The sequence below is a fragment of the Fragaria vesca genome, linkage group LG6, assembly GCF_000184155.1.
Source record: "Fragaria vesca subsp. vesca linkage group LG6, FraVesHawaii_1.0, whole genome shotgun sequence".
Taxonomy (NCBI): Eukaryota; Viridiplantae; Streptophyta; class Magnoliopsida; order Rosales; family Rosaceae; genus Fragaria; species Fragaria vesca.
Genome location: NC_020496.1, coordinates 22,647,170 through 22,667,216, shown reverse-complemented (window position 1 = coordinate 22,667,216; position 20,047 = coordinate 22,647,170). Strand labels below are relative to the sequence as shown.

Sequence of the window (20,047 nt, the reverse complement as noted above, 5' to 3'; positions counted from 1 at the left end):
CAATTAGGCTATATTTCCTTTAAACATATGCCGAAACATTTTCGTTTACAATGTTAGAGTATCTCAAAGGCTTCCTAGACACATCTGAAATGCTTCTAACCTTCAACTATGCATTGAGCTTTGTATTCAAAAGCTGGTTATGCCGAAACACATAATTGAGGTCCAAGAGAAGAGAAAGTCTTGTATCAGGCGATCAGACTACTAGATCGGTCCAATCATCCAATTAACCGACATTATAGAAAAGAAATAAATTTCATACTCAAATACTCTTCCAAAAGTACCTAATTACACCACCAGACCTATTCTTACAAAGAAATGAATCACAAAGAATGGTTTTCCTTGGTTGGTAATTTGGTATTATGGTAAATACGGAAGAATATCCAAATTCCCTTTCTCCTTCCAATTCTTCTACATATCCAGTCAAGTTAGAATAGTAACAAAAGGGCAGATTAAGTTCACAGTTGAATTCCATGAATATGGCCAAAAAAAAAAACAAACTATTCACAGTAAAAAAAAAACAAACTATTCACAGTAAAAAGTAATAATGCATCCTTACCTGAAATTTTGATATACAAAAATCCATCTTTGACCAAATCACCAGTCTCACAGCGCCAAAGCGCCAAAAGCACCCCAAGTAGCAGCAGACACCCTCCTCCTCTCAAAATCTCAGCTCCCTTCTATCGCCTAATGGAGGGTTTAGCTTCCATCAGGTCCGTCCCTTCCTTCACTTGCAGACCCAACCGCTCCATCTCCGGCGCTACACCCGTCTCGCTCTCTCTTCCTTCTTACTCCGTTGTTCGCGCCCAGCAGGTATGCGCTTGAATCCTCCAATTTATCACTCTAATTTGTTTAGTTTATTCCATCGTAAGTCAACGTGTGATTCGATGATGTTTAGGTTGCAATGGCTAGCGAATCGGAGCCGGTGAAAGATGAGCTGAAAATTAAGGAGTGGGAGGTGGGGATGTTCCACAACGAAGTGGCTGCGGCGCAGGGTATCAAGATCAGGAGGAGGCCGCCGACTGGGCCGCCTAAGCACTATGTTGGGCCTTTCGAGTTTCGACTGGAGAATGAGGGCAACACTCCCAGGAATATCTTGGAGGAGATCATATGGCACAAGGACCAAGAAGTCGCCAGGGTACATATGTTTTCCTACTTCTTACTTACTTGTTTTCTTGTGTTGGAATTGGGGCACAATTGGCGAAAATCCGAGTGTTTTTATCAAATAATGTGTTGTTTTTGGCTGCTGATTTTTTTAGAAATGTGGTTTAAAAAGATTGAAATGTTGGTGATTTTTCAGTGGAGAGAGAAGAAGCCTCTGCATAGGTTGTTGAAAGACCTTGAGAAGGCTCCTCCTGTTAGGGATTTCGTTGGAGCGCTCAGGGCGGCCCATGAAAGAACTGGAGTGCCGGGTTTGATAGCTGAAGTGAAGAAGGCTTCTCCGAGTAGAGGAGTTTTGAGGGAAGATTTTGATCCGGTAAAAGTCGGCAGCTTTTTGTCCCAGTTCCTGATCTTTAAGACTTAACGAAACACACATTTATGTTTTGAAGCTTTTAATCTGCTTATTTGTTACAATAGGTCTTATTGGTGTGAACTCTCTTTTGATAGGTTGAAATTGCCCAAGCTTATGAAAGTGGGGGAGCTGCTTGTCTTAGTGTTTTGGCAGATGAGAAGTATTTTCAGGTGGATAATTTAATTTGATAATTTTGTTCTTATTCCAGCAAGGGTACAATTTGTAGTTTTACCTGACTTTTCTTTTGGCTTAATCAATACAGGGAAGTTATGAAAATATGGTAGCTATAAGAAATGCTGGAGTTCAGGTTTGTTCCTTAAATCAATATTGTCTTCATGCATACGAGCATGTTGTATTTGTATAAGTTTGTGTTTTTGACTGAAAAAAATATGCAGTGTCCTCTGTTGTGCAAAGAATTTATTGTTGACGCTTGGCAAATCTACTATGCTCGAGCTAAAGGGGCAGATGCTATTCTTTTGATTGCTGCTGTTTTGCCGGACCTTGATATCGGTTACATGACTAAGATATGCAAGAAGCTTAAGATGGCTACCCTTGTTGAGGTTTGAGTTCTACTCCGCTCTTCTTCAAATACTTTATTTTTGTAATAGGTTTACTGGTTGTGAGAGCATCTTTAGCAAACTCTCTACTTTGACTCCTTAGCTATTTTAGAGAGCGTGTTTAGCTTTTCTAGATGTTTTAGGAGCTCCAGCAGACTAGTCAAACTTGAGCTATTATAACTTTTAGCTATTTATCTCGCTAGCTACTCAAATGAGGCTAGCTATAATTTATTACATTCATTTTAAGATATTTTAGGTGATATATAAATACATTTAAACTATTTGATCTTTATTTGAAAAATAATATTAATGTAATGCTAGCTAAAATAGAAAGCATTGATGCATACACATTTCTAAACTGGCTAGCCAAAATAACATTTCAGCTAATTTGACGAAAATTTAACTCAAATATGGCTAGCATTGCTAAAGATGCTTTGAGGTTTTTACTATATAGAAACCTACATATTGTTATTTGAGTTGCATATGGGTCACTATTCTTAAATGTCTGAGATTGTTCTCAGCTGCTTAAATACAGAGTTGATGTGTCTGTTGCAGCACGTTTTTCTCATCCCAATATCTAGTCGTTAGCTACATGTTGTGTGCTAGTTTGCAACTCTTAGTTTATTGATTGAATTAGTTTACTCTTATGGAGCATTATCATAGACTCCAAAGCCAGTACTTCCATTTGTTTCTGATTTCAGGATAACTTTAGATTCTCCTTTTCTTCCATATGTGTTGATGTGAATGATTTTGCTATTAGTTCTAATTTTTATTTTTTTTTTCATTTAGATCAAATTGAAGTGGGTCAGAGAATTTTCTTAATTTGGACTTGTGATACACTTTGCAGGTGCATGATGAGAAAGAAATGGACCGAGTTCTTGGAATCGAGGGGATTGAGTTAATTGGCATTAACAACCGCAATCTTGGTAAAACCAAGTCCTGTGAATTAGCTTATGCTTGTTGTTTCATGTTACCTTAACGTATCAATGTTCAATAATAGCATGATTGTTTATGTATATTGTCGTGGATGGCGCCAACGTCAGTATTAGAAGTATTATGTAACTCTTTGTTTCAATTGCACTGATCATTTAAAAGTTTGTTATTTTTTCATTTCTTGGATTTATATGCAAGATGATTAAGCCATAAAATCTATTTTGTCATATAATAAGCTTCCTATTGCTTGCCTGCAGAAACATTTGAGGTTGATACTAGTAACACAAAGAAGCTTCTTGAAGGAAAGCATGGTGAAGTGATCCGTGAGAGAGGAATAATTGTGGTAGGAGAATCCGGGCTGTTTACTCCTGATGACATTGCCTATGTGCAAGAAGCTGGTGTTAAAGCGGTTTTGGTTGGAGAGTCCATTGTGAAACAGAGTGACCCAAAGAAAGGAATAGCTCAACTTTTTGGTAGAGATATTTCTGTGTGAGATATGAATGAGACAGATTAGGGAGATACACAGCCTTGTTCAATGGCTTAAAGCCTCAAAGACTGAAGTTTGACCTGAAAACAGGTTAAACTGCAAATATTTCATGTAACTTTGTCTTGTCCTCAATGAAGAGATGGTCGAATAATTTGTCTGCGTTACATGATTGTGAACTTGCGATCATTCTTTTTCTTTTTCATTGACAGTCTCTTTTTGACCTTATTTTGGCTAAGATCATATTCAGATCATACTCAGATCCTCAACTATCTATTTTGACTCTTTTTAGCCTAGCATCTCGTTATGCACCTCTGTGTTTCCTGGCTGTACCATCACCTCTGTTTTGGCTACCCACCGGTCTTCCTCCTTTTTATCTTGAGTTGGGTAGCCGGTGAATGCCTCTTTTTCTCCTGACTACGGCGGTTTGCGGTGTCATGAGAATTTCAGGCTGGTTCTATGCTAGGTTCTAGATGTGATTTCGGATGACATTGATGATGCTGCTAGTGGCGATGGTATTACACAAATCTTTTGGTGGCAGCGATTTTGGGGCTAGGATTTACTCCGGAGCCCGGAGGTCAAGGGCAGGCAAAGATTTGGGCTTGGACTCGGCATGTTGACGGCGACGACTTTGGTCTTGTGACTGAGAGTGCCCAAACCTTTGGGTGTGCACTACAAAAAGATATTCAATTGGCCACGTCATAATGCCGTAGTGGAAAGTGAAATTGCCGTCACGACAGACCGACGAAGACAATGCGCCGTAGTCGTTGGCGTTACCATTGATATTTGCAATGACATTTTTCAGTAGCAAACTTACAAGCGACGCTATACCCTTGTTGTCGCAAGAATGTTGCGACTGTAAAATGTCGTCATAAATATCAATGCGATGCCATCGACTAATGCTTCGCGACGGTGAAATTGCCGTCGCAAAGTTCTAGTTTTGAATTAAAACTAGCATTTCTTTTTTAGGCATATTCCCCGACTATTTGGATTTGGGCTGAAGGTTGGGCTTGTTTTGAAAGGCTTTCTAGGTTTTTTGAAAATGGGCTTGGGTTTGGGTATCTGTGCTTGGATATGGACTATTATGATGGAACGTGATGGAAGCAACGTGCTTATGAAGGCAATTGAGTGGTTCTTTTCTCTGTTTTGAATAAGCTAGGTGATATTTGGTTTCGATCGTTCTGGTTCATTTTCTAGTATTGTCAAGGGACTATTATCTCTATTTCATTTGTTTTCTTTCATTCCGATTAATTGTTACAACATTTAGGATTTAGGTGATCTTGTTTAGCTTGCATTGTGGTTCTAAACCAAAATGGCCACCCAAGAATGACTCACAATCTTGTTGAAACCCTCTTAGGATGAGCTATCTAGCTTGTAAAGATTTAAACTTTTAATTGACTGACACTCGAGTCCCTTCAGAAGAAAAGAAACATGGGTTATTTGGTGAGACATAAGTCTTGATGTCTCATCCGACGTCAACTGATTCTACATGGCGAACTCCTTCAGCTTTCTTAAAGGCACCTCACGATTTCTAATGTAGTAAAATTTCTCTAGAGATGAAATTGATGGTTGCAGAGATCCCACATAGCACTTGCACTGATAAAACTTGCGTCTGAACTAGTATGTATGTGTGTGTTTGGACTCTCTATTATTTACATACTTTTGTCAATGTAAATCATAATCTTAACCGCTCAAAAGTTGAATTAACTAATAAAGATGAATCGAAATTTATTTAATCCTTGTGGTTTGAAGTCGACATCTGTTTAGTCCTTATGGTTTTATTTTAATCTGAATAGTCCTTAAAGTTATGATTTTTCATCCAAATAGTCCTTATGGCCTTTAACTGAGAAAATTGTCAGAAAGACTATTTGGATAAAAAATCATGACTTTAAAGACTATTCAGATTAAAATAAAACCATAAGGACTATTTGGATGAAAAATTGTGACTTTAAGTGTCAGGACCCACCCTGAATTTCACCCTGAAACCCGAAGTAAATCCTGCGGGGACCACCTCCAAGGAAAGTTTACCGAAAATTTGACATAACCTCCCTTAGAAATGGACAACCCTTCCTAATAATACTTGCAAACACTTCTGAAAATCCAAATCCCAAATCAAACAATTCATTGGCTCAGAGCAACTCTAAAAGGAACAAAAGAAATAGAAAAACAAATAAGCGGAAGCTATAATACGAACTATGCCTCGACTCCAAGTACGCCCGACCTCAACTAAACTAACCTGCAAGCTGGGCATTTTTAAAACGAAAAGCCCAGGGGAAAACATTTGAAACCATTAGAGTGAGTGGACAAAACAGAATTCAATAAAAATATTTATGCATTCCCAATTATTTTCCAAAGAAATTATGATGCATGCAACAAGCTCAAAAGCTCTCAAACTCATAAACTGACAGTAACACGACTAGCTCCGGCTAGTCTCCAAAGCTTTATAAAATAGAGCCTCTCAGGCTAAAATATATGTATGTATTTACACACGTCCATACTCCCTATATAAATTCATGGGTCTATATAGGGCTACTACGCTCGCGTCCAACGCTCACGTCACGCCTTAATGCGGTGCTACACTACGCCAATAAGGTGGACAGACGGGTGTATAAATATGTGTCCATACCCCCTATATGAATTAAGCACTCATATAGGGCTACTACGCTCACGTCCAACGCTCACGTCACACTATAATGCGGCTATATGCTACGCCATTAAGGTGGACAGACACATATAGCTAGCTAGCATTTATATACATACTCTCCTCATCAATATATAATTATATTCACCGAAAATCCCATTTTCGGTAACTCTTCAAAAGAAATAAAATCGTCAAAATAAAATGACGTCAAATGCTCCAACAAAATAAATTGCTCAAAAATTAATCATTGCATGGATATTATTTAAAACAAAAGTCCACTCACAGTATCAAGCCTTAGCCTTCCAATGCTCGCAATACTCCTTGAGCGCTGCCTCCAACTAATCACACTCTCTAGCCAATCCCACATCTGACAATCATTGATTCGACTTCTTCTTAAATTGACTAAGTATCCTGGGTTGACCAGGATTGACCAACATATATTAATAATCAATTCCGACAAAACTTCGCAACTGTAACTTATTCGGAATGAACCTTAACCTAGAATCAAAGTCACACATCAACTAAAATACTTCCAAAATTATTTTATGATCCCCTACGATCAACATGCTCACAAACAATACCAACAATTTCCTTCATTTCCTCTCTACACAACTTCACCCTAAATTTACTAAGGGCACCCAAACGGGTTTCCATAAATGGAAAGTTTCCAAAAAGGGAAAGTCCCCTTAAATAGAAACTTTCCTAAAATGACAGATTTTACTAAACCGGAAAAATACGACTTGCGTTAGGAAGAATAACTTCGAGAACTACCTTCTCAGCTCTCTGCCGGATCTGCTGCTTCTTCGGATTTCAACGACTTGCCGGAATATTCTACCGGATTCCGGCCTCTTGTCGGAATTTCACATAACCTCCCCGTATTTTCTAAAACACCAAGTTCTCGACATTCAAGAGCACAACAACACTTTTAGCAACCAAACTATCAAGGAAAAATCTCCACAACGTAGCAACAGTAACCCAGTGGTTCAAGGAGACGAGATTACCTTTTGTTCTCCAAAACAACGACCAATTGAAGAAGGAAACTCCTCCTTTTCGAACCTCAACCTCAGCTGAGCTCCTTACCTCCGCTTGAACCTGGATCGATGCAGCTCCAAAGCTCCACCAAAGACATCTGGGCTTCCCTCGAGGTATGCAGGTCTCATAGGAGCTCGGGAAGCTCACCGGAAGGGCAAGAACACAACGTCGGAGCTAAGAACCCGAAACCCAGAAAAAACACAGAAGAGGGGTTAGGGCTCGATTTAAACGATTGAAGACATGAAATTGGAGAAGAAGAGGAAAGGAACAAAACCCTACCATTTACTCGTCAAGCCGTGGCCGAAAATCTCGAGGACTCGCCGGAAACAGCCGAGGCTTCTCTACCTTGATTTGACTTTGAATCGGACCAAAATCGAGATATGTGGACCGGGTTAGATAGAAGAGAAGGAGAGGAAGAGATTGAAGATGGTCTCGTCGCCAGGGATGGCCGGATACGGCGGCGTCATGCGGAGGACGCCGGAGGCAGGCGGAGAGGAAGAGGGAAGTCTGGGCTCGGGTTAAACCGAGTGTGGCTTCTTTGACTGGGTCAACCCCCTCTTAACCTTTTTAAGCCTAAACCCACAGCTGAAAACAAAACCCTAGATCTTAAGGCCCAGAATAAAAGTCATACTCTAATTTTAGACAATTAACTCCTTTTACCGAACCTTCAATACATCGTAGAAAAATAGCATGAGACTCCAAAATAATCTGGACACACCGACGAACTCGTATCGACGCGCACTAGGACTTCGGGTCCATAAAAGAAGAACTTGACATTTTGAGAACAACTCAACAATAAACTCGAGTGTTAAATTACCAAATTACCGAGCACGGTTAAATTCTTCAGTAACTCGTGCAATACCTAGTAAATAGGTAAAATTGGGTCCGGGATGTTACATTAAAGACTATTCAGATTAAAATAAAACCACAAGGACTAAACAAATTTCAATTCTCAGTTAAATGTCATAATGACTATTTGGATGAAAAATTATGACTTTAAGGACTATTTAAATTAAAATAAAACCATAAGGACTAAACAGATGTCGACTTTAAACCACAAGGACTATACAATATTTTACCCAATAAAGATCAACTCTGCAAAAAATCAATGTAAACAAAATTCGTTTGCTCAGCCGATTGCATCAAACAAATTTACAATTCTGGTGAAATGTAGCATTCCATGATCAGCCGTCTATTTGTTTTATACATTCGCCTAAGCAAATACATTTTGTTTACATTGATTTTTCGTAGAGGCAATCGTTATTAGTTAATTCAACTTTTGAACGGTTAAAATTTTAATTTACGTTGATGAAAATATGTGAATAAGAGAAAGTCCGGACGCACACATACATACTAGTCTGGAGGCAAGTTAGACTAACCTAATATTAGTTCCAGTTTTTTTCAAATATAGAGGTACATGTGATGAAACCAGAAGTTCAAGGGTACACGTGACTTATGGCATTATGGTCCGGTGGTATTTCCAAGCATATGCAAATTAATTTCTTTGTTCAGGGTTTTCAAATATGGATGTTTTGAAAGCCGCACGTTGTTTTTAAAACCGCACACCGCATGCATTTTTGAATCCTCATTTACTTCTTGAATATCACATTAATTGTCTTTCTCTAAAACCTCAATTCTATCCTCCCACCAACCCCCCGTTCCGTCTATAAAACGAGACATAGACCGATGAGTTCCAATAAACATCTATAACCAATATCCTATCTCCTTCTTCTAATACATTTAAGAATTAAATTCAGTTTACCCCCATGAGGTTTGGGAATAACTTCATGTTAATCCCTATACTTTCAATTTCATCAGTTTACCCCTCAAACTTTTGAATTTTCCTCAGGCATGACCAAATGTCCTATATTCTGTCCAAATCGGACGTTAACTGCCGATAATTTTAACCTTAACTGTGAGGCCAGTATCTAGAATTTGGGCAAATCGGACCTTAACTGCTGATAATTAAATGTCAATTCAAACGGAATATGAGAATTTAGGCACGGCAGACAGAAATTGAAGAGTTCAAGGGGTAAACTGATGAAAATAAAAGTGTAGGGACTAACATAAAGTTACCCCCAAACCACAAGGGGGTAAATTGAATTTAATTCTACATTTAATTAAGGTGTTGAGGCATGCTAATATGAAAAGAATTGTTGCTAGCAACTGCAGAGTTCAGTTCTCATCGAATCGATGATTTACCAGAGGTACATATATATATATATATGTATGTATAATGGATCCCTCAATGGAAGGGGGCTGTATATATATATCTGCATCTTTACCTCTTTTTCATGTTTGTGATATTTCTTTCTTTAATTTTTTTATAGGTCCATAATATCTTGGTCCATATATATATATAAATATATTCTTTCAAAGATTTGAAATTTTTTAGGCTAAGTTTTTGTTTCGTGGACTAAAAAATCCGACATGAAAAATTGAAAATGATACAACTTATCAAATTAATTGGGGTAATTCACATGTGATTACTAACCGGTTGCATATCACCTTATTTTGATTCACAAGGAAATGTCTTTACCAGGAAAGACTGTATATCTTGACCAAATATGTAATAATCTAAAATGTGATTTTTAAAGAGTTGCATTTTCCTTGTTTTGATGCATAAGAAAATATTATTACCAGATAAGATTGTATATCTTGACATCTTTCTATATAGTTAACATTTTACCGATATGTTTTATTGACTCAGAAAAATAAAAACATGAGGACTAAAAAGGTAATCAATCCAAACTGTATCCAGTGTCCAAACTACTTAATTAGAACATCAATCACCAACCATAGTTTCACATTACCACCTTCATTTCTCTCTGTATAAATTCACCTCTGTGTAGATGAAATGAACCAGTCACTAAACAATCCAATTGTTAGCTAGCATATTTAGTCAGTCATTTATATATTTTTATTTTTAACGTGAGAGATAACCATGGAAATAGAGTACAGGTCTGGAGTGGACGACGCATGGTACGCTGTCAAAATTTTGACAGAAGGCGACTATGGAGAACGCCTGAGAGTGAGGTTCTGCGAGTTCGGAGCCGAGTACGACGAGGTGTACGAGGGAGAGAACCTGACATCCGTTAAACACATGGAAGCTTTCGAGTCAAGGTTTAGGTCTGCATCTGTTCAAGTACAGGACTCGGAGTGCCCAAACGTGGTAGAGGGCATGCTCGTGTGTGCCGCAGTTTCAAATCGACCCGACGATTGTCGTTACTTTGATGCCGTTGTTAACAAGGTGATGATTCTATGCTCATACTCTTACTCTTATTATTTTCTCAAATATTGGTGAATAAAAATTAACCTTTGGTTGTGATTTTGAATTATTAGGTGAAACGTAAGAGGCATCGGATTGTGGAAGATGAAGAAGAATGCCGATGCGAGTTCATCCTCTTTTGGAGACACGGGCCAAACGGTGGAAGCCTTACGACTCGGTTCGTAGGAGATATCTGCAGAGTCCAGCCTCAAACGGAAGAAGTTCATCCACTTGTGACCTTGTTCCTACAAACAGTAAAGAGTAGGATCCGCAACAACGAGCTTAGCCATGTTCCTCCTTCTACTCTTCCCACAATACCTCAACATGCATCTTCGAGAGGTTTGTAGTTTGTACATATTTCCTTAAAGGTGGTGTTATTAAGACACCCCTTCTATGATGACAACCAATTATGAAACTAATTCAAGTGACAAACTTATAAATAAAAATGAAATGTGTGGATAGAAAAATAAATAAGGTATGTTAATAACAAAAAAATGTGTGTTAATAGCATCCCTCTTTCCGGCTTTCCTTAAAGCACAATTTATTTGTTTGAAAGAATTAGTTTCTAACTTTCGCTATATCTCGTGACGCAGGAATGACGAAATTTTTTTCTGAAAGAGACGAGCATGACCAGGATAGGGGAGGGGTTTCATTCATAGTTGTGGTAAAGAACCTTGAGAAGGGGATCTCACCATTTACTATTATGGAATTCATACAGGAACAACTATGCATATCATGCCATGCATCTGTTTGGCCAAGCAAGCCGTCTGAACCATATGTCAAAGGAATGATCATGGTTAAGGGTAAAAATAATCTGGACAAGTTATCCCGCTTTCTTGACGATCCGGTTCAACTAATCATTTCCCCAAGTGGAAGGTAATTACTAATTAGTGTAGTTTAATATGTGTTTTTGTAATCATTTTCTCAAATGTATGGTAAAAAAAGGTAACTTCTTTTCTCTTATTATTTACAGGCCCTGGGTAATGACCGAAATGATACAATTAGATGAGACTCTAAGGATATCCGATCGAGGCTGCGAGCTGATGTCTCATGTACGTGTGTTTTGATCTTTTCCTCTTCTAGCTTGTGAGTAGCTAGTAGTTTCCGTTTTCGACTTCCTACGACTATAAAATGTTTGTGTTCTAAAACCTTTCATCATCAAAAAATGTTTGTGTTCTTAAACCTTGTGGTCGTCAATCTTGCAGGAAAGGACTATAATTTGCAACAAATTGAAACTTGTTAAATTTGGCAGTCAAGAATTCAAGAAAGCTAAACGGCTGAAGCAATTATTCAAGCAACGTGAAGCAAGATTACAATGAAATTGACCCCAAAAAAGTTATATGATGAAGATTAAGAGAAGTAGGAATATGTTGGAAGATTATGGTTTACATCAGATTAAGAAGTTAAACAAAGTTATTGGGCTAGACGTTTAGTTACGTAAACACGATCTTGTATTCTTGCAACATACAAATTCAATATCAAACTGAGATAACACTAATTTTATGTACATGGTGTATGCTTGGTACTTAAGATTACATTACACCTCTTTATCTTTTATGACTTTTCTGGATTTACGTGGATTGTCTTAAGTTTTACTAATATTAACTCATATTTGGTGTTGCACGAGATTAGAGATTGTAGTTTGCTTTGTTCATGGTTTAAAAGGATGATGTTATATAAGAATGATTAATTTGAATACCCACCGTAACACCATTTAAGGAGGCTAGAATGAAAACAAGTGATACGTAAGCCAATTTATTTTTGTACCCGATGACACCAAACATGGTATTAACCAAACTGGAATCCTTATTTAGCACAGTCTCATCTAATCCTAAAAAACAAACATGCACGACCTACGATTACCTTGTGAATAGATAATGAGTAACCTATATTCAAATAGATCAGCGCAACTTTAGCCCAATCTTTTTTAAGTTGTTAAAGCTTCAATGAAAGCTAGACTAAGCAACAAAGTACCCCGTATTTTTCTTTCCTCCTCTGGTTGTCTCGCGATCCCTTTTACAGCCTGTCCCACAACAGTACCTTGACCAACTCGAGGTTCAATAGAAGCAAGCTCGACAGCCAATCCAACAACAACAACGAAAGCGGCAGAAATCAGGCCTAGTTGTATTTTATCTCATGCTCGGGCTAACTTATTTACTATCGTGCTCAGAATCGTACCAGTCTCAATTCGCTTAAATGTTAAGTTCTACTTGGACCATGACCCAAGCCTATATTATGTTGGGCCTAATGAAACTGTCATGCTCAGTTATCTCGAGACTATTTAGAGAAATACAGTATATATAAGTATGAAGAACCACTTTGTCAAAAAAAAAAGGTGTACGTGAAGAACCAAAAGACATCCCCATATAAACCAAGAGTAGTTTATGAACTAATCAGGTAATCATATATGTTTTATTTTATTTTATTTTCACAATATAACCAAAGCAACCACTTGTGGTCTTTTCTTGAAAAAAAAAAAAAAATATCATTTGTGGTCGAGTTATGATAAGAGTTTTTGTATGGAACTTCTTATAGGTTTGGATCTCACCGACGTTGATTGAAGTTAAATAACAATCTATAGTTAATGGCTAGGAAGAATTAAACATTTTGATATGATCTCTCGACACAGATTAATCGCTGGACATACAAAGCTTTTGAAAAAATCGTATGATTTCGTCATCTCGATCAACAAAAAAAATATAAAATAAAACCAAAGTATGTCTGTTTAAAATACAAGAACCAAAAGGTAATTGAGATTATATGCCCGTGATCACCGAACTGAAGCAGCAGCAGCTTTAGAGTTCGGAGTTCGAACTGTTGAGTGACCACGAGAACAAGAAGAAGAAGAAACAAAAAGCCAAGGGCTAGCTCTACCACACCCTTGTTCAGTTGTTCACCAGGTCAGTTTTCAACTTCTTCTTCTTCACTTTAATGCTCTGTGTTATAACATGGGAAACTTTGAAGACGAACTCTTTAATTTTAGACAAAGGCTTGCTCAGCTATGTGGTTTTGTGACCCTTTAGAGTCCCCATTCATGTAAAAGAGCAGCCACTCGAAAACAGATTCGTAATTCAACTCCAATCAATAAATATACAATCTTTATGATACAATAGGAACACTATCAATACGATGATCAAATCAAATGGCTACGAAACGTCAAATTGGTCTTTAACTCTTTACATGACCATGAATCGTTGGTCATCTTTGAAAGAGAACCTAATAGTGATTTGGGTGTGTTGATCTTTGAAAGTTTCTCTCATATTTATAGTCTTTCATGGGTTTGGGTTTCTACACATATCCTTGAAGCTTTCCCTAAATGCATTACATTCTGAATGATGGGCTATATTTTGTTGTTTGATGCACAGATGGGCACTGATTCTTTTGAAAGGGATCGACACGACGTCGATATAGGAGGTGTTCCATATGTGGTAATGGTGGAGAACCTTGAGAAGGGGATATCACCGTTTATAATTATGGAATTCATCCATCAGCAAGTTTCAATCTCATGTCAAGTACTTGTTTCTCCAAGTTTGTCGCGTGAGGCATATTCAAGAGCAACCGTCACTGTGAGCAGCAAAAAGAATCAGGACAAGTTGTCTGAGTTTTTGGAGAATCCAAATCACTGCATCGTTTCCTCAGGCGGAAGGTAGTTGTCTGTCAAATGGCTGTTTACTTATATCTGGTGATGAGATATTTGAGATGATAAAATTTAAGCCTTTCTGTAGCTTAAACAGCCAACCCGAACCTGGATGTGATTTTTGGGGTTCTGAATTATCATGTTTATTCATTGATTCGTTATAATCATCCTTTTGTAATTCTCTGCAGGCCTTGGGTACTTACTGAGAAATGGCCAGCACATGATATTCCATTGGCTTCAATTCAAGCCCTCATGGCTAACTAGCAGGTTAATTTCATATGTTGTATTCTCCTGTGTTTATTTTCTTATAAAGGACTGAAATGTAGTTCCATGAGTTAAAAATATCATACCATATACTAAATACCACACCATGAGCCACCATCAACTTGGTCATATATGATTTGTTTGAGAGCAAGTCTAATCGATAAGCAGAACGTCTTTTGCTGTATAAACTTGTGGTTTGGTGGTTCATCTCTAGTCTCTACTGTATATATTTTGTGTACAGAGCATGAATATACCATAGTATTCTATAATGTGGCTTCTAGTACCTAGTGGCTTTTGTGTTAAAGTTGGGGATGTCGAGCCTTTCTTTCTGCATGACATGTGAAGATTAGGCTTTGAAGGACTTGTAAATTCCAAAGGAAGAGACTGGTGAAAGAGTCGAGAACATGATACAGTAAGTGCATTGTTTGGAAATAATTCATTGTTACTCTGTAAGTGTTTCAGCATCATCATACTGCACCCACATTGTTTGGAAATAATTCATTCGATCTTCTTTGGGCTTCCAGTACCTAGCTTTTGTGTTAGATTTGGGAAACTCGTGTTTTTCTTACTTGATTGACATGTGAAGATTAGGCTTTGAATGACTTGTAAATCCCAAAGAAAACGACTGGTGAAAAGGGTTCGAGAACATGATACAGTAAGGGCATTGTTTGGAAATAATTCATCATACAGTTCATACTGCAGCCACATTGTTTGGAAATAATTCATTCGATCTTCTGTTCATTAGAATGTATTTTGGGATTGATAACTACATAAAGTTCGTAATACAGTCACTCTCTGGAAGCATACCAAAACTGGACAGAATAAAACATCAACACTCCACTGAAAGTACCATTCTTTTCAATTGTGCAGACTATGTTACAGGGTAGAGAAACTGAAACTAGCAATGAATTGAAGGTTGTCCTCTCTGGAACTGAAGAATACAACACAGCTATGCTGCTGAAGGATTTATTCTGGGAATTTATTAATCATCAAGCTCGACTTCACCAGAGGTTACGTGCTGAAGAGGCAAAGATCGCTCAGCTATTTGATGCAGAAGAGATGTGAAGTTCTTAAAGCCTAGTTCCTAGGGGCATTGTTAGTGTCGCATCTGAAGGTTATGATGACTGATGACATGTATTATGCGTGTGTCCTTCGAACTTTCTGTATTCCCTAATTATCCAACTTTAGAATTCTGACATTGAGTTTTCTTGAGCTTCTATTGATATGTGCCCAACTCTTTGTGAATCTGATGGAGATCCAGTTCTGGCAGATGTTTCTTTGCGAGTCACCGCCAGTCCTATTTGTGAGTTATAGAGCCATCTTGTTCAAAGGTTCCGAGAATGAAGTTGGACCGGAGACAGACAGTCCAGGTTGAACTGCACAAATTTGGTCAGTCATTAGTCATTCCAACTGTCATTTTCCAATGATAGCATGATTTAAAACATATTATCAACTAAATCAGCCTGAGAAACACAATAAGGGAATAACGATACATGAAGCAAAAATACATTCTACTTGATGTTACAAGTTTGTTGAGAGAAACGTGTCAAACGAGCCGTTTTTTTAAAGTAATATTTAAAGAGGAATTGAACTTTAAATCTAATTTAACAACTCACTTTCAATTCAAATTAGATTATAACTATAACTAACAAGTTTGCCGAAAATAGAGCGTCACACGAGTCGCTTTCTTTCAATAAATATTAAAAGGGGAATCAAACATTTAATCTAATGTAACAACTCATTTTCGATTCAAAGTAGTTTATAATTTACAAGTTGTCAAGAGTGGACTCAGTGGAGTGTCAAACAAACCGCTTTCTTTCGATAATACTAAAATGAGGATATGAAGTTCTAAACTTCCATTCACTCATCCTCATTTCCATCTCCCTCTTCTCCCAATTTTTCTTTTTTCTTGGTCATAACATATGGGTAATAATGTCAGTAACTCCATGTTCCCAAAATGTCGATGCAGTAACTCTGACTTTTACTGTTTCACAGTGATTGCATGTCCACAAAATCCATTTCTTCTCACCGATCTTGACAAGTAGGCACACACACTCCCCGAGGCTTCGCTATAACTAGCCAAGCAAGCATTCCCATAATTTCCGAGAATAAATATGGCGTTAGAGTTCAGGTCCTTCAAGGACGACGCGTGGTACGACGCTCGCGTCGTCACGGAGGGCCGCCGTAACTGCCGCCTCAGAATCAAGTTCTTCAACTTCGGCGACGATGAGGACGAGGTCGTCCACTCCAAGCACTTGAAGAACCTCGACGGCGTCGACGCTCTCAGGTCTCGCTTCAGGAAAATCTCTTCCCAATTTCAGGACTCCGATTGCTCCCGGGTCGAACCCGGCCTGCTCGTCTGCGCCGCCCGACCCGACGGCGACTACGACATGAAATTCTTCGACGCCGTTTTGACCGGGGTTTGGTTTTTTCCCTGGTCTCTGTTTTGATATTTTATTTTTATTTTTTTGTGGGTTGTTGCTCTCCAAGTGTTTGTGAAAATGCCAAATGTGTGATTAGGTGGTGCGCAACGAGCATCGGGTTTCGGAAAATGGAGAGGAAGTGTGCACATGCAGCTTCAGCCTCGAATGGGTTGACAGTGGTGAAGCTGGTTCATGCAGTGTTGAGAACATTTGCAGGGTGCAGATTGCCACGGATGAAGAGTTGGATCCGGCTTTGATTTCGTTTCTGGACAAGGCCAGGGAGGGAATCGAGAGTGCTTCTTGTCCTCTGTTGAGGCTCCAAGGGCGACGCAACTCACACAAGGCAAGCTTTTTCTCAAACTGTTTGAGTGTTTTAAATTTGTGAGACTAATTGAATTGTTGGAATCATGGGCAGATACACATGAAGGGCTATATAGGCTCAAGCCTAGACAGTTTTTTTGGCCAAAAATCCTCAAGTATAGGTATATGTATTTACATCCCATAACCCAAACAAGAGTGAGAAGAAACATTTAGTTCCCCATCTTTGGGCATGATAGTCTTCTAAATCTAATAAGAGATTAGTTCCCTACCTTGTAGTCTTGTACATATATCGTTTGAAATCTTGAGTTTTTAAACCTCTGCATATTTATTTGTCCATAAAGAAATTCAAAAATGATATTCAATGAAAATATAAAACCCAAATAGAAACAGATCATGTGTCAAGTCCACACAAGATATCCAGAGTTTCTTGATGATATGATGATTCTCTACATCGTAAAAAATTGTCAATAACATTGATAATGAATTTGTGATTGATGAGTTTGAAATGAGTGGATCTTGTAAGATACGTTATACTTAATTTCCCCCTCTCCTGGAGGTTCCAAACCTAAAAAAAATTTATATGCCCTTGTAAAAATAGCCTAGACAACTCTCAGATCCTGGATCTGCCACTTGGAATAACACTCATATGTTTACCAGTTTGTTCGCTTTTTTCATATTTCGTAGTACTAATATTTGGACCAGTACTAATATCAAGTGATACTGATTGGAGAATCTAATTTGAGTTTGATTCCAGAAATAGTTAGCCAGTTTAGTTGGTGTTTGGATACATTTGAGTTTGATACTTTTCTCACAAAGGTTGGCCTATTTGTAGGATAGAGGCTCTTCCATGGCATCCATAGCTCTGAGCGGCTCTGTTGAAGGTTTGTATAGATTTTTTTTTTGTACATTCTTTTCATATGCATTGTTTTCTTGATCATCAACTACTTTTTAATACAGGAATGGGTACGGATCTTAATCCATTGAGGATTTCTTATGAAGTTGCTCATGATTCCAAAAAGCGCCACAAGGCAAGCTTTTTTTTTTTCAACCCTTATTTTTTCAATCATAATAGAATAAATGTAGTGATATTTGATTGTTAGAATAACACTCAAGAATATTTTTGGACTGCAATATATGATTTAGCTGTTCCTCTACATGCCAAATTGTAACAGTTATACTGAATATTTACCTGTTGATGTGCTCACCTGTGCAAGTCAGTTGGCTTTTATTCCTTTGTTGAAAAGAAACAAAAAGCATTGAAAATTAAAATAAGGAAATCAGCCAGATGGGGTACAAGCGCGTGCGGGGTACCTTGTCTTTTATTTGCGAATCTACTTTTCTAAGAGCTAAATTCATCTTACTTTCATAGGCTTTACACTCAAAATTGTATGTGCTGCTAAACTTCTAGTTTAATCACATGTGCCCTAGTACTCTCCAATTTGATCAAACATAGCCAACTCTTATCTGTTCCATCAATTTCTTCATGAATTGCCTATGCGGCGAGTCTATTAAACTAGTTTTAAATGATGTGTCAACCAAGAAACACAGTATTTGCATCATTTATGATTTTATGTCCCAGGTAGACTCATCACATCAACAAATCACGAAATAATTGAGAAATGAGTTGATTGATGGATATGGTTGATCAAACTGGGGAATAGAAGGGCCTGTGTGATCAAACTAAAACCCTAGGGATGAATGATTTTAGGCGTAGAGTTGAGGGAGGTGAAATTTGATTTTTTTTGTTTGAGCATGACATTAGTTTTTTTCTTCATTACATTAAATTGTTCATTTTTATTTTATCTTCACTAGATTGAATCATTCATTATGTTATGGGGCCTTTAGAGTTTTAAAAGTTCTAGTAAAATCTCCGAGTCACGGCCACAATGATTTGGTGTACTGCCGTAAGTTTTGCATTCAGGAGGTCCTGAATCAGACTCTCATAGTTGTTTGTTGGTTGTTGTATTTTCAAAACTCTCCAATTTAGAATAAGGCAATTGCGATTTCTTCGTTGAAGTGTTTTTCTTACGTAGCATTTCCACTATAAGCGGTTTTGTTAGAAGCATATAATGGGTGTTGTTAGTTGTGTGATAAAAAGGTCTCCTAGTCACACTAAGGCTCTCTTTGAGATTACTTCTTCAGAAGTGGTTTTGTAAGAAGTATGGGTTTGTGCTACTACTTTTACCAAGCACATACCAAGTACTTCAAAAGAATAATGCTAGGTGAACCACCTTTTGAGGTACTACATGCATCCTGCCTTATGTGGTAGTGATGTGGTAGAAAGTCGAACCTATTACGTAATTTCATTAAGTGACGTGGCTGTGTCATCAGCTGCCACATATGGTGAGATGCAAGTAGTACCCGAAAATGTGGTTCATCATTAGGAGTGCTTATATAACTTGAGAAACATTTCTAGATGTTCTTGCCAAACTATGCCAAAACGCTTTCACAAATGGAAAGTACTCTTACCAGTTTTAGAAGAAGTCCCGGATGCCCCTGCTGTCCTCCAGCAAGAAGAAAAGCATTGTCGGGCGCCTGACGGTGGAGAACAGAGAGACGTCCGCACAGCCCTTGTCCGCACTTTAAGGGCTGTGCGGACGTCCGTCTTTGAACGAGCCCATATATATATATATCACGCGTCATATCACGGCTAAAGTATCTGAGTTTTGTTACAATAAGACCCAAAAATCAGTTTGGTTAAGTTCAGTTTCATATTCTTGGCCTCTTCTCATACATTAAATGCATTAGCATTTTGATATTTCCGTAATCTTATTAAGTATTCCCATAAGTTTGAAGTTATGGTATGTTAACATTTCTTATACATGTCCTATTTCATGTAATACCCACTTTGTTGACTCATGAAGCAATAGGAAAAAGTCCTCATTAAGGAAAATTGGGTCCTCCTTTGTGTAAAGTAGGCGCTCATTAAAGTGATCAAGTCCCAAAAGTGGTAGTTGTCTGTATGCATCTTTTTTTT

General features: G+C 37.9%; 3 protein-coding genes across 3 annotated transcripts in view; all 3 read left to right on the top strand.

The window, feature by feature from the left end:
• The first annotated feature begins 611 nt into the window (after positions 1–611).
• Positions 612–3,647, top strand: LOC101311591 (indole-3-glycerol phosphate synthase, chloroplastic-like). The gene is made up of 8 exons (XM_004303529.1): positions 612–810; positions 896–1,135; positions 1,298–1,474; positions 1,606–1,680; positions 1,773–1,817; positions 1,906–2,070; positions 2,915–2,993; positions 3,258–3,647. Exons 1-8 carry the CDS (start codon positions 688–690, stop codon positions 3,491–3,493), a joined length of 1,140 nt encoding a protein of 379 aa, XP_004303577.1. The 5' UTR covers positions 612–687; the 3' UTR covers positions 3,494–3,647.
• Positions 3,648–13,195: 9,548 nt separating this feature from the next.
• LOC101311299 lies at positions 13,196–15,361 on the top strand. The gene is made up of 4 exons (XM_004303528.1): positions 13,196–13,325; positions 13,791–14,071; positions 14,251–14,329; positions 15,197–15,361. The coding sequence occupies exons 2-3, from the start codon at positions 13,791–13,793 to the stop codon at positions 14,324–14,326; spliced, it is 357 nt and encodes a 118-aa protein (XP_004303576.1). The 5' UTR covers positions 13,196–13,325; the 3' UTR covers positions 14,327–14,329; positions 15,197–15,361.
• Positions 15,362–16,436: 1,075 nt separating this feature from the next.
• Positions 16,437–20,047, top strand: part of LOC101310541 — a 7,806-nt gene continuing 4,195 nt past the window's right edge. Inside the window, exons 1-4 of the mRNA XM_004305633.1 lie at positions 16,437–16,746; positions 16,847–17,092; positions 17,903–17,951; positions 18,028–18,098. Of these exons, the coding sequence (XP_004305681.1) occupies positions 16,441–16,746; positions 16,847–17,092; positions 17,903–17,951; positions 18,028–18,098 (672 nt within the window). The 5' untranslated portion in view covers positions 16,437–16,440. The remainder of the gene's footprint in view (positions 16,747–16,846; positions 17,093–17,902; positions 17,952–18,027; positions 18,099–20,047) is intronic.

Coding starts and splice junctions, on each gene's coding strand:
- LOC101311591 (XM_004303529.1), top strand. CDS start 688: ATGGAGGGTTTAGCTTCCATCAGGTCCGTCCCTTCCTTCACTTGCAGA. Junction 1,136..1,297: donor AGGACCAAGAAGTCGCCAGG/GTACATATGTTT, acceptor GTGATTTTTCAG/TGGAGAGAGAAGAAGCCTCT. Junction 1,818..1,905: donor TAAGAAATGCTGGAGTTCAG/GTTTGTTCCTTA, acceptor AAAAATATGCAG/TGTCCTCTGTTGTGCAAAGA.
- LOC101311299 (XM_004303528.1), top strand. CDS start 13,791: ATGGGCACTGATTCTTTTGAAAGGGATCGACACGACGTCGATATAGGA. Junction 14,072..14,250: donor ATCGTTTCCTCAGGCGGAAG/GTAGTTGTCTGT, acceptor AATTCTCTGCAG/GCCTTGGGTACTTACTGAGA.